Here is a 12,672-nt window from a genome sequence, read left to right as displayed (position 1 = left end):
TATTCGCACAACCCTAGAGATAAATCTTCCAAGAAAAGCAGCTGTCGCCCTGAGGAGGACAAGTCGTCTTGTCGAAACGTTGGGCGAGGGCTGAGGCGTCCCTTGTTCAACCTCTCTTCGACTGCCTGCAGCTTTACCTGCATAGTGGTGGCCTGACCACATCCCGTGCTTCAGACCGGCAATATCCTGCCCTTCTCGCTTTGCGTATAGAACACCGCAAAGCGAGAGCACGGGGCATAGAAACGCTAAAGCATTTGAAAGGCAAACAAGTCCGCCACGCGCCGTTGCAAAGATGTCATAATACGTAGAACGACCGCGAAGGCTCCAGTGGCCACCGTGGGAGCACGGAATTTAGCGTGAGTGCTGATGGGAAGAGCGATGGAGCGAGGTGTTGCTGCACATTTAGGATTACTTATAGCGCGAACGCTCTCCATAGAACAGTTCCGAGTGGCCGTGTTCGACTGGTTATTTCACGGCGATCCGACAGCTCCTTGAGATCGTGTAAAGCGGCAACGCGAGCATAAGCTGTAAATAGTGGCAATAATGAAACTCAGTTACCGCTCTTAGAGACCCCTCAGGTTATTGTTCAAGCATCAATGCTGTTTTACACGACCTATCGCAGCTAGTCGAGACCGCCCTGAAATTACCAGTGGAAATTTCCACTACAATAGTAAAGTTAACTGTTTCAAGAGCTGTATATTACTCCTGTTCCAGAACTTTACAAGAAAATGCTTCTTAACCGGCGCTACTAGAGTATTAGACCGCACGGCTCGTTTTCCAGCAGTCATTTGCACCATAAGACAAGCGCCCATAACACGCACAGCATCGATGATTGGTTCAGCCCTAAAATAAGAAATAAATATGGTCGTCAAATATGAACGTTCAACCTGCCACCCCTTTAAACGATGCTGTGGATTTTAAGCAGCAGCGACCGCAATACCTGTAAATCCATTTCTAGTGCTAAGTATGATTGCGAGTTACTTGTGCATCCTTAGTGTGTGTTGTGTTCTTCAATATGTACGTGAACCAAAGAATAATGACTTGCTTTTCGGTTATTTCTAGGGCATTGTTTGCGTAATGTTACGTTGATCTAATCCAATTTATGCGCCGTTCTAGCCGTTGCTATTTCATTGATGCATAATACAAATGGCGTTTCTGTAAACGGCGCATACCTTAAAACCATCCACGGGCGTTTGCATGCTGCCCTAACATCCCTGAAATGCTGAATAAACTTTGAAATTGAAATAAAAAATCTTCGACTCGACGTACCTGTCCTTACTGCGGTGCTTCCCGGCGGCGACACGGTTGCAGACGTCGGCGACGAGGGCTACCCGGAGAAACTAGCTCACACAAACTTCGTCGGCCTGCTGGGCTTCTCCCTCCTCCTCGGCTTCGCCCTGTCGCACTCACAGCCTCCGCCGCTGTGCTCCGCGATGAACGACTTCGGCGGCGTCGAGACTCCCCCCGCGGGCAGCTCGCACTTCGTCCTGCGGCTGGCTCGCGTGCTCGGATCCAAGTTCCTGCGCATGGCCGAGAAGACGTTGTGCTTCTCGCCGGTGGCCGTGAGCACGCTCATCGCTGCAGACGCGTCGCGCGTCTCGGATCTGTCGAAGGTCGTGTGGCACCTGGGCCTGTACTCATTCACCGTGCTGCTGGGGCTCGGGGTTCACGCGTTCCTCTTCCTACCTGCACTCTACATGACCAAGGTAAGCGGAACATCCTCCCTAAACACCTTCCGCAGGCAGAGATTGCTTCGTTACTTTACCGATTTTAATGCAGCACAAATTCTGCGTTGATTCACCGCGATCGCTCAGCATTTGCGTCGTACTGTTTCTCTTCTTGGGTCACGTTGGTGAGTTGTTGCCGGGTCTGAGCACGGATGCATTTGTCCATGCAGTTACTCCGCTCCATGCACTAAGCTCTTCCACTTACACAGGCCTTCTACTCAGTCTTCATGTGGGCCATTGCAATTCTTTAGCTTGCACGACTCCTGCTAACGGTGGTTTCGGGAACCCACCTCACTGACGCCACTGGATCCACTGCAAGTTAATGCGCATAACATGCGTTGGTAGTCAGAACAGACAGAAAATTATGGCGCTCTTTCCCGTCTCCGAATGCGCAGAGATGTAAAGAAACAACGACCTTAAGGGCGCCTCTCGGGTTGCAGAATCACACTAGCTGTGCAAGTTCCGCATACATGTCGAGCGACATTAGGCGGCTGCCGACAGCAGCGGGTTTAATGACATCAAGAGAATCCCGGCACTAACATGATTACCGTGCGTTCCAGGATTTTGCGTTGCTATTTATTATTAGATAGGACGAATGCTGTCCTGTCTGGTCTCCTCCAGTTCTTGTCGCGCTGATATTTTTTATATTTTATTTATTTATTTACTTTATTTTATTTTATTTTTCATGGCACCGTACCAACAAAGTCCAGGTTCGGACACTTTTAAAGTATAGCCCTCGGTATTTGCTCTATACAAATCATGAAAAAATCAGCTCTGTTCATCATGACTGTAGGTACCCTATGTAACCGTATCGTTTGCGCCAGCAGGCGTTGCTCAAGAACAGCCGTTGCACCAGCGACCCATTTCGACACCAATCAAAGAGAGAGAGAGAGAGAGAGAGACATGACACGCGCAATCTGCACTTTTGAGTTTGTATCCGCTATTTTATCCCAACCCGTGGCGCTCATATACCGTACAATTCATATATGCGGATGCCTTCGATTGCGGCGCGAATAAACTCTCTGCGAAATCTTGCCTTTCCTCATTTGTGACACAAACCCAACACACAAACCCAACACACAAACCCAGGTCTGGCTTCGCACTGACCCTGACTATCACGGAGCGATGGAGGGTTTACAGAAGAAATAACAAATCTGTCAACGCTGGGCCGAGGAGAGAGACAACCGAGGAGCCATGCATATCCCGTCCACTAGGCCACACAGAAGGAACCAAACCGAACATAAACCCAAAAAATTATAATTTTAACCCTGTCCTACGAGACTTGCTTTTTTTTACCTCCCGTGTACATTTCCCAATCCATCGACCACCGCTACGAAGTTAGTGTACCTCATTGACGTAACAATTTCTATTTTAACTAATTTTTTCCCGCCACAAGCTCCGACCGGAACGACATTCCCACCGCCATTACTTCAATAACAGATACAAATGCCTTAAAAACTGCCATCATAAGAATGATTGTAGAATTTTATTATCTCATTTTGTTTGTTTTGTATGTTTTACCCACTCCTCTCGATAATGTCTTCAGATTGAGAGTAAATAAATAAACATCAAACGCCTGCTTAGGGGTCGTCCCGCCGTTCAAGATACCAAAGATTACCGGAGCATGCGGTGCCACCAGCTACAAAGAGTGGATTTCCCCACGGCCTAATCTCTCCTTGGGGACGCAGAAACGTCGTCTAACGTCATGATGGAAATTCCTCACAGACCGACCTCAACCTGACTGGACCTCGGCTACTTTAGTGCGACTACTTCAATAAACCCATCCAACAAGCCCCATAACCCTACTCAGGCCATAGAGACATCCTTTCTCTAAACTAAACCATTAATTCATTCATTCATATTGAGCAGAGTTGAAGGCGTACTAACCATAAAAATTAAGAACGTTTTACTAAAAGATCTGCGCTTATTCAGTCGACGTTTGTAATCGTTTGCTGTCAGGATGATTTGAAGCGATAAAATCGAGTATATATAACGGTGTGTCATCTGGAATAATCATGGCGAAACGGCGTAAGCACGTCAACCACGGTAAAAAAAATAAAATGAAATGATAAACTTCACCCTTCGGACCCCACTCGGGGACTGAACATTAACCTCGGCGGGCGACACAGCTTCGTCGGAGACGTGAGCGGCCACGTGCCGACCCCCTCGCCACAGGTGCGCCGGGACGCGGGACGCTTCTTCCTGAACCTGCTGCACCCGCTGGCCATCGCGTTCGGCTCCCGCTCGAGCATGGTGGGCGGCCCGGCCGCCATGGCGATCCTGGAGAAGAAGGTCGGCCTGCACCAGGACTCGGTGCGCCTGATCGTGCCCCTGAGCGTGGTGATCAACCACGACGGCACCGCCCTGTACACCATGGTGTCCGTGCTGTTCGCGGCGCAGCTGCAGGGCGAGAGCCTCGGCGTCAGCTCGCTGGTCATGCTCCTTGCCTCGTGCTGCATCGCCACCATGGGCGAGTACGGGCTGATGCCGACCTACCGCGGTGAGCGCACACAGCGCCGCAGGTTGGAGGGACGGCGAAAAAAGCAGCCTGCTGAGAAATTCTGTACGCACTGGTGTGTTTTCCTTGACAGTATCGGCAATAGATATACACCAGACGTCCGGCCAAAAGGGGACGGAATGAGTTTTCATCCGCTTAGAGTTTGTCCGAGCCCGGATACGCTCCTCAAGTTTACGACTTGCTTTGGGCTTGCTGGGAGGGGGGGGGGGGCGTCTTGGGGAGAGAGGGCCCGCAGTAAGCGGAGAGCGAGGACAGGACGACTTGCAGGAGCTGGCATGCAAGCACACTGTTACGGCCGCTCTGACGAGGTATGGACATGTTCAAAGAAGTGCTCTTATTTCTATCACTGTGAACAAAAAAAAATAGATTACGCATGTCAATCAGCCATGCCCTGCTCAACAGCAACATTACAAGTCGCAAAACTTCCCGGACACAACAGCTCACAGCCAGACCTAGCATAAAGACCAAGCTGCGATAGCAGCCTCAGTGCTGATCTAGTAACGCAGTATGTAGACCCGTCGAGCGGCAAGGCCAAAATTTAGATCAAAGCCAGCTAGCCTGGCCCTGCCACCCGTCTTTGTACTACCAGTAGGGCAGTGAGCGTTGGCCAGGAAATTTTTTTAACTAGAAAACGCGTTGAGCGTCCTATGCGGCGCTTAGATAACAAGGCGGTCCAGGAACGGGAGTATTATCGCTATTGGCATTCTTTTAGAACTGATGCTAATTTGCAGCACGTATTTATGTATTTATGTATCTATGCCTGGGCGTAATATCTTTACGCCAACTTGCGTCGCACTAGGTAGTCCATGGTCAGATGGGTAGAGAACCACGGGCTGCTGGGCTGGGTGAACCGCGTTCGAAGTAACCGTCGGACCATCTCGGGTCTGCCTTGGAGCTGGCTCACAGCTACCCTTTGTCCAGAATCAGCAGTACTTTTGCAGACTGAGTGGTTAAGCCGCCTCGGCTTAACCAGGTCCGACCAACGTCATCTGCTTATACACAGGGGCGTCGCCACTTAGAGGAGTGCGCCCATTCGGCGTTCGAGTCAGCCCCACCACATGCAAACACGTGCGAGCGTAATAAACTCATTGCATTACAGAAACGGTGACATCATAACTCGAGAGTAATTCATTAAATTCGGGGGTTTTACGTGCTAAAACCACAATATGGTTATGAGGTACGCTGTAGTGGGGGAATTCGGATCAATTTTGTTCACCTAGGGGTTCTTTATACCGCGCCTTCAACGCAAGTTTGCATTTCGCCCCCATCGAAATGGGTCCGCCGTGGCCGGCACTTTGATCCCGCGATCTCGTGCTTAGCAGCGCGCCACCATAGCCGCTAGGTCACCACGGCGGGTGAGCGGGGAGTTTACGTGGCCTCCTTATTCCTTGCTAGTCGTATACAATGTTGCGCGAAAGTCCGCACCTCTCCATGACGTAATAGCCGGTGGTCACCACGCTCGTCCACTGCTTTTCGTATAGGCCCCGCGCGCGCTGCCCTCCTGCTGACGGTGGTGGGCCTCTCGGCAGACAACGTCGGCTACATGGCCGTCGTGCACTGGCTGCTGGAGCGCGCCGCGAGCACGGTGAACCTGCTGAGCGACTGCGTGGGCGCCGCCATCCTGCAGCCGGACATGCTGCAGCCCGGCCGTCCGGGGTTGACCCGCTCGTTCAGCGTCAGGCTCGGGCCCGGCTCCATCGGCAGTCTGTCCACCAGGGACCTCCCGTCGGCGGGCCTGCTGGGCACACACGCCGGCTCCACCACAGGCCTCCCCAAGCCACACACTAAGCTCGACCACTGAGACGCCGAAGCACGGCTTGAACGAAGCACGAGCTGGTGCTGACGAGTTTCATGCATAACTACTTCCTTGTACGCGATGCCATTCTGAATTTGATTGCTACATTATGTTCCATAATGCTATTCGTGCTTTTCTTCCTTTTCCTGTTTTTCTTGTGCTGCTTGACTTGCTTTTTGTCATTTCTCGGGACTTCTTTGTCCTCTTTTATTTGCTTGTTCATGGCGAAAGTTTCCATACAACACCCATGAGCTTATATAGCGGCAGGGCCAAGGCACGGCTCCCTCGTGTTTTATCAGACTAAATCAGCCTTCGGCTGTTGGTCAGAAAACTGTGTTTTGTGCGTATACAGTGATAACAAAAATTCAAAGATGTACAAGATTTATATTTATACACCGAGACAGTTGTTCCTTGTGTTGAGCGTCGTTATACTGAATTCGTCTCATTTTTAAAGATAAAATTCGTAGTTAAATGACTGCGCCTTTATCATATATACCGGCATGTTCTGACGATCGCAACTGCCCACTACGACGTCTCTAGTTTTCGATTGGCATATTTGCCGCCCAAAACTATATTACGAAGTTACGAGATAAAGCAAACAGCAAAGAACTATAGCATTCGCAAGCGAAAACGTAAAACCGTTACGCAAGTAAAGAAACGGCATTTTCTTCATTGCGCATGCTCGCGACTTGCATGCGCTCTGCTTTCGTATACGTACGAAGTATTTACGTACGCTAAAGAAAACTATGTGGCGCCAAGTATGCCGTCCGCATCAATACCGCAGTTACTGATGTCACGATTCGACCATAAGACGCACGTCTTCCTTCCTGTGTCCGAAAAAGAAATACCACTATGTTCAAAGTTGGAAGCACAATTGCACTCGTGATAGTTCAACGAATACTAAGACGGTGTTCAACGACCATTGGTGCTCGTTCAGTCTCTGAGAGAGAGTCAAATTATACCTCGAGAGGTTAGCCTAGCGACAGGACTGATATGCGACTCCCGTTGAGATGGTGAGAGATGAAAGAAAGGAAGCGAGATCAAAACAAAGCGCACACACGCAGCTAAAGCACATTCACGCGCGCAAAGTGCACATAGTTAACGGCTTGTCTAAGCTACATAAAAGCAACCGCAACTATAACGAACTTTAATAAGCTAAGCCGATGCGGAATTCTACTATTAAACTCGCGGACAACTTTCTGTGGCTCTGAGGGGAAAGCTACGGATCCAAAGCGCGCACAAGTGAGAGCGCGTCTGAAAGGAGTACCGCGTTTTCGTCCACGTTAGTTTAAGCTGGGGAAGGAAAAACAAACACCTTATTAGCAACAATCAAATAAGGCAAAACACACCACTGAACGTAAAAGTTCACTTATTTTGCGGCCTTTCCCTTGCGAGTCTAGGCAAACGCGAAACCATCGCACGTGGAAGCTGCGCCGATTCAACGTCTCTTCCGCTGGCGGACTACTTGGCGCGGTAACGCATGTGCAGAAGCTCCGCCCCCGTAGGTTTCCCTTCACAGGCACAGAAAGTTGTCTTAGTAAAGTACGTACTGCATAACGACTGTTATTTAAATAAGCCTGTACAGTCTTTCTTCGTGAAGGAGCTGCATAAATGGTACATGGAACTCGCACGCCGTAATAAGCTGTTTGTAACCTGCGAGATGGTTTATCCGTATCCCGGCACCTCAAACTCAATTTCCCCTTGTTGCCTTTGAAGGCTGCCCTTTTGTATAGATGCGCCGACAAGTGTCACTTGCTAGAAAAGAAAATGTGTTTCATCTAAATTGCCTTCCCACCCCAGTATAAATGCAATAAAAGTTTTTGATATCACCCTTTCCGCTGATCCTGCTACCTCGTCTTAGACTGTCTGCTTTTGATATCTGTACCTGTGGTGGTGGTAGTGGCGGTGACGATGACATAAACACCGCCATTTAGTGGGGAAATGGTACATCGTAGTGCACTTCTTTTAAACATCTTCATACATTATTCACAGTAGAAAGCTCACTACATTGTGTTATCCCTAAACAGGCGGAAGTTAGCGCTTTGCGTCATCTCGTGTACCTTCTGTGTCCACGTCATTCTTCCCGGGTTACAACAGATTAGCAGACAACTTACCATATAGCCACCGTCATCGAAACGTTCAGAGTGCAAACGAGCACAGCTAATCGCCATGAGGCGCACTCGCCGAGCGCGACACGTTTCTACATTGTTCCCTTCACCTGAATTTATGGGATAGCAATTCTCACAAACGCTGCGGCGTTCCTGTCGCCCTAGCCTAATAGCGTCTCCGATTTATGGTCGTGCCTGTGCATTCCCACTACTGTGGTATTTCAACATCACAAGCTGCAAAGGCCGGTTAGAACAAGAATCTAACAAACATTCCTTCAGGGTACCGCTGAAAACAAGAAGACAACTGCTACTGCACTAACTCACGTATACCGAAGAGGCCTAAAAAAAATCAGCCTCTTTTTTAAAGGAAGATTGTTGAACGCGAAGCTTTCCCCCAATGCAAAGTGAATTAAAGTCGAAGTCCAAAGCCAACAACTACGCGACGAACCCAAGGAATACTGAGCGAACCGATGCTATGCATAGTGATTTGATTGCTTGTTTAGGAATGTGTCTTTTTAACGTTGAAGTTACATGAAGACACATTTCGTTAAGTTGCATAGCCTCTATTTTAGATCATGTAACCGTTGATTACACGCGCACGCTCGCACTTTCACGGACTGTACACTTGCACAGTATTGCCTTGTGATCGCTGTGGTAGACGGTCAGAGGCTCTGCCATCGTAACATGACACAGCCTGCTTGCAAACGCGAGATCAATGCAGGAACGGTGTTAATAATAATATTTGGGGTTTTACGTGCCAAAACCACTTTCTGATTATGAGGCACGCCGTAGTGGAGGACTCCGGAAATTTTGACCACCTGGGGTTCTTTAACGTGCACCTAAATCTAAGCACACGGGTGTTTTCGCATTTCGCCCCCATCGAAATGCGGCCGCCGTGGCCGGGATTCGATCCCGCGACCTCGTGCTCAGCAGCCCAACACCATAGCCACTCAGCAACCACGGCGGGTAGGAACGGTGTTGCGTCGTGGGTCTCTGTAGCGTAATCAGTTTCAACGAGTAACGATCAAGCATGAATATCTCGATCCCAGTGCCATGCTCTTTCGCCACATTTATGTTAAATTCACCGCACACGAGGATCGGCGTACTATGTGGCTTCAAGATCTACATCGTTTCTGCCAGGAACGTTTCCGCGTCACAACGAGACGTGTTTGGTCTGATGTACGCGCTGACGATCACAAGACCAGTAGGCATCTCGACGGCACAAGCGTCTCCGACATGGCTTCTGCATGCTGTTGCCGATACACGGGATCGGCCTTACGGGCACGATTGCGCTCGCGCTTACGTTCTCGTACGGCAGCCTCCTCTTCTGCCGTGCGCTGCACCCGCGGCCTGCCCATGGTGACGGCCGGTAGTGCATTGCTTGATGCGCGTAATGCAATGTATATATAGACAGTTCGTCTAAGTAGCGTGGCGTTCAACCATCTTTCTTTAAGAAAGGGGCTTCGATATTCTTTTTCCAGGTCCTCAGGCGAGCCCGCACTTGCTGTCTCCGATAAGCAGGAAAGCTCAGTTAATCGCGACAGCGGTGGGTGGCATCATGCCTAGTATACGCAACTTGCGCTTCCAGTGAACTTTGTGTGCATGCACTACTCTTGCTGACCTCGTCGCTTGGAGCCGTTATCAGGCACTGACCGGCGGGTATTACGAACTATAGTGTTCTACGCAGATGTGCAAGTTGGCTTTCCTGCAGTGCGTTTTCGGCGCTCACGGACGAATTATTGAGACATAGAAAGCTTCGCTTTAAAAAATTCAGTGCTCTTCCACTATGAAGGATGGCCAGCGAAGCTGTGATGTGGGCCGCTTACTGGCGAACTGCACCTCCGCAGCGGATCGCTCCGGTATTGTACAAGCTTCGGGATCGGCCCACGTATGGCGAGTGCAAATGCCTGCTTCACCTCCGCCGCGGATCGGCGCGGCAATGCACTATCTTCGGTAACGGCCAACGTATGGGGAGTGCTTAACGCCTGATTCACCTGTGCCGCGGGTCGGCCCTGTGCACTATCTTCGGGATCGGCCCACGTATGAAAAATAGTTGGTTTATGTCCACGGAGACTAGATCCGCCAGAACCTAGCCATAAACAGCCTCGCTGTACAGGCACGGTGAAACAAACTTCAGTACCTACGAAAGCACAGCTGACAGAGGGGCTTGCGATCCTAAGACGGCATGGATGCTTTCACCTCCTCAGAGGTGAGCAACGCTGCAAAAAATTGCCGTGGTTGAACGCGGTTAAACCAAGTTTGTCGAGCGACAGCACTGTTTTGCTTGCTTTGGGAAAGGACACAGCCGCTGCTCGGCGCCGTCAGCAACTACCGCATCTACAATTGCACCACAACACGAAAGCTGCTCGGCGCTGCAGCAGCGGCGAGCGAATTGACCGTGCCGAGTCTCGCTTCAGCGCGAACTAAGCGTCGAAAGCACATCTCATACGAAGCTACCATGCACTCTGCGCACTTTGTACACATCGCAGATCGCTTTAAGATGAGGCCCGCACGACCACGCACTTTGTTCACATTGAAGATCGCTTTCAAGGTATGGGCACCCACGCGGCGTACGCAGCAGCCGCCGGTAGTGGCAGGCCAAGTCCCAGTTTGACCTTAGCTGAGCTTTAATGTCATATTTACAGAACCAGGCGCTTTCTGGGTTTACACCTGGAGTAGCAGAGTTATCGCAATAAAATCCACGAAAGGTCTACGGTAATCCTGGCCTTTCCCTAACCGAAATGGAAGCAGGAATCGCAAGCCAGCGTCAAGTCTATGGAGACGCGCATTGTCCTATTGTCGCGCCATAGAGGTTTTGACGGAGTCGCGGTGATGTTTCGTATAAAGTCCCTGGGCGTCATCGTCGCACGTCATCACAGTGCACGAGTGAAAGCGTGCATTGTTGGCTCAATCTCGCGCGCGCAAGGGAGGAAAGCGGCGGCGAGTAGCGCGCAGTCTTCCGGTCTTTCGTCGCGCGCAAGGCACAGGAGCCGGGGAGGGAGCGAGGTTCTACAATGGCGGCAGCTGCGTACGGCGCAACTTCGCGTCACTCTTGAACAATCTGCGATGGGGACACAGTGCGCCGAGTGCCGATTGCTTCGTGTGAGCCTTGTTCTTGTCGCTGTGCTTAGTTCAAGCGACAGGCAGTACAAAAACTAATTCGCTAGCTGCTGCTGCCGCGCTTCCTCACTCCAGCATATTGACAGCGAGCGCACACGGTCATCGCGTTAGATGTGTTTGCTTGTGCACGTGTGGCACGACACTTGATTTGGTTAGTAAGCGAATGTCTGCAAGTTGATACGCCCGATATAACTACTTTCCTTACTTCGTATAGCTGTCTATTATTTTGCTGTCGCAATCAATGCTGTCTCTTTTGGGCGAAACTGCGAATTTCTTTTTCTTTAAGCGCTGCCGATCTACCATTTTACTACTACAACATGTGTGAACTTGACCAATTATGCATTTATTTTGCAGATATAAGGCGTCACTGGACTGACAGATTTTCCTGGGGTATAACCAAAGAATGCGTACATTAAAAATCGATGTCCACATACCGCCCCCGTTTGTGCACGTCACACATTTACCACTAAACATCGTCATAAACCCTGCTTTTTGAACTGTTGTGTCGCGCATATGCTGTTGCGCTCATATTGCACTCGGGAAGGCACCTTAGCGCTTACGATAGTCCAGCAGGTTTTATAACGATGTCCTGAATGGTATCGTTGGAAGTCAAAATGTTTCGCTAAATATCGTATCGGACGTGAAATAAATATGCGTGTTGCTGTACTTTTTTAAAACGTGTTTCGGGCGTTAAAGTATAAGCGCTCTCGTCATATTCCCAGTTCCATATGGATAACATTGCTGAAGTGTGTAGGCCAAAACTCCTTGGAAAAACCGATTCAGTGGACTGCGTCATTGGTCGTCGGTGGTGCGTTGTTCCATTCGAGATTTTTAAGCATGAAAAGATTTTTAGGCGGCCTTCAAGTGGCCTTGAATTAGGAACAGCGCCAACCAAGACGACCACGAGAGGGAGAACGACACAGGACAAGCGCTTGTCCTGTGTCGTTCTCCCTCTCGTGGTCGTCTTGGTTGGCGCTGTTCCTTCCTAATTCAAGTATGCACCATGTAGCCCAAATGAACCTTGTTCTGATTCAAATGACCTTGAGGCAAAAAGCCTGAACCGGCTCAAACGAGCACAACCGTGCAAGTTGCGAGAGCAATACGAGGTTATTCGGGCAACCAGTCAAAACTACAAAAAAAAGCGGTCTCTAGCCGCCGACCCTTTGTACAGGACCGCATTACATACGTACGCTAGTTACTGCCCGAACAAGTTGCAAATAATATTGCCTCCTAGTTCTTCCTAATATTTCTTCGAAATATCATTCAAGCTGCAACTTCTAGTACGTTGAAGTTTTGTCATTTCCGATAGTTTCGTTCAAAGGCAGAAACCAATCTGCTTTCCCAGTTGCCATTTCATGCACCTACTCTCGATTACGGCAGAGCCAGCAATTTTTTCCTTAGCCA

At 49.8% G+C, this 12,672-nt stretch overlaps 1 protein-coding gene across 1 annotated transcript; it reads left to right on the top strand.

Annotated features, from left to right (window-relative positions):
• Positions 1–1,285: 1,285 nt before the first annotated feature.
• On the top strand, positions 1,286–7,943 carry LOC142559881 (excitatory amino acid transporter 2-like). The gene is made up of 3 exons (XM_075671568.1): positions 1,286–1,706; positions 3,903–4,227; positions 5,727–7,943. The coding sequence occupies exons 1-3, from the start codon at positions 1,434–1,436 to the stop codon at positions 6,044–6,046; spliced, it is 918 nt and encodes a 305-aa protein (XP_075527683.1). The 5' UTR covers positions 1,286–1,433; the 3' UTR covers positions 6,047–7,943.
• Positions 7,944–12,672: the final 4,729 nt, after the last annotated feature.

The sequence above is a fragment of the Dermacentor variabilis genome, chromosome 10 (assembly GCF_050947875.1).
Source record: "Dermacentor variabilis isolate Ectoservices chromosome 10, ASM5094787v1, whole genome shotgun sequence".
Classification (NCBI taxonomy): domain Eukaryota; kingdom Metazoa; phylum Arthropoda; class Arachnida; order Ixodida; family Ixodidae; genus Dermacentor; species Dermacentor variabilis.
This window is presented reverse-complemented; position numbering and strand designations above follow the sequence as displayed.

Excerpts from the sequence above, each read along its gene's own strand:
- LOC142559881 (XM_075671568.1), top strand. The coding sequence starts at position 1,434 with ATGAACGACTTCGGCGGCGTCGAGACTCCCCCCGCGGGCAGCTCGCAC. Across the intron at positions 1,707-3,902 it reads CTGCACTCTACATGACCAAG|GTGCGCCGGGACGCGGGACG; the intron begins GTAAGCGGAACA and ends CCCTCGCCACAG. Across the intron at positions 4,228-5,726 it reads GCTGATGCCGACCTACCGCG|GCCCCGCGCGCGCTGCCCTC; the intron begins GTGAGCGCACAC and ends CTTTTCGTATAG.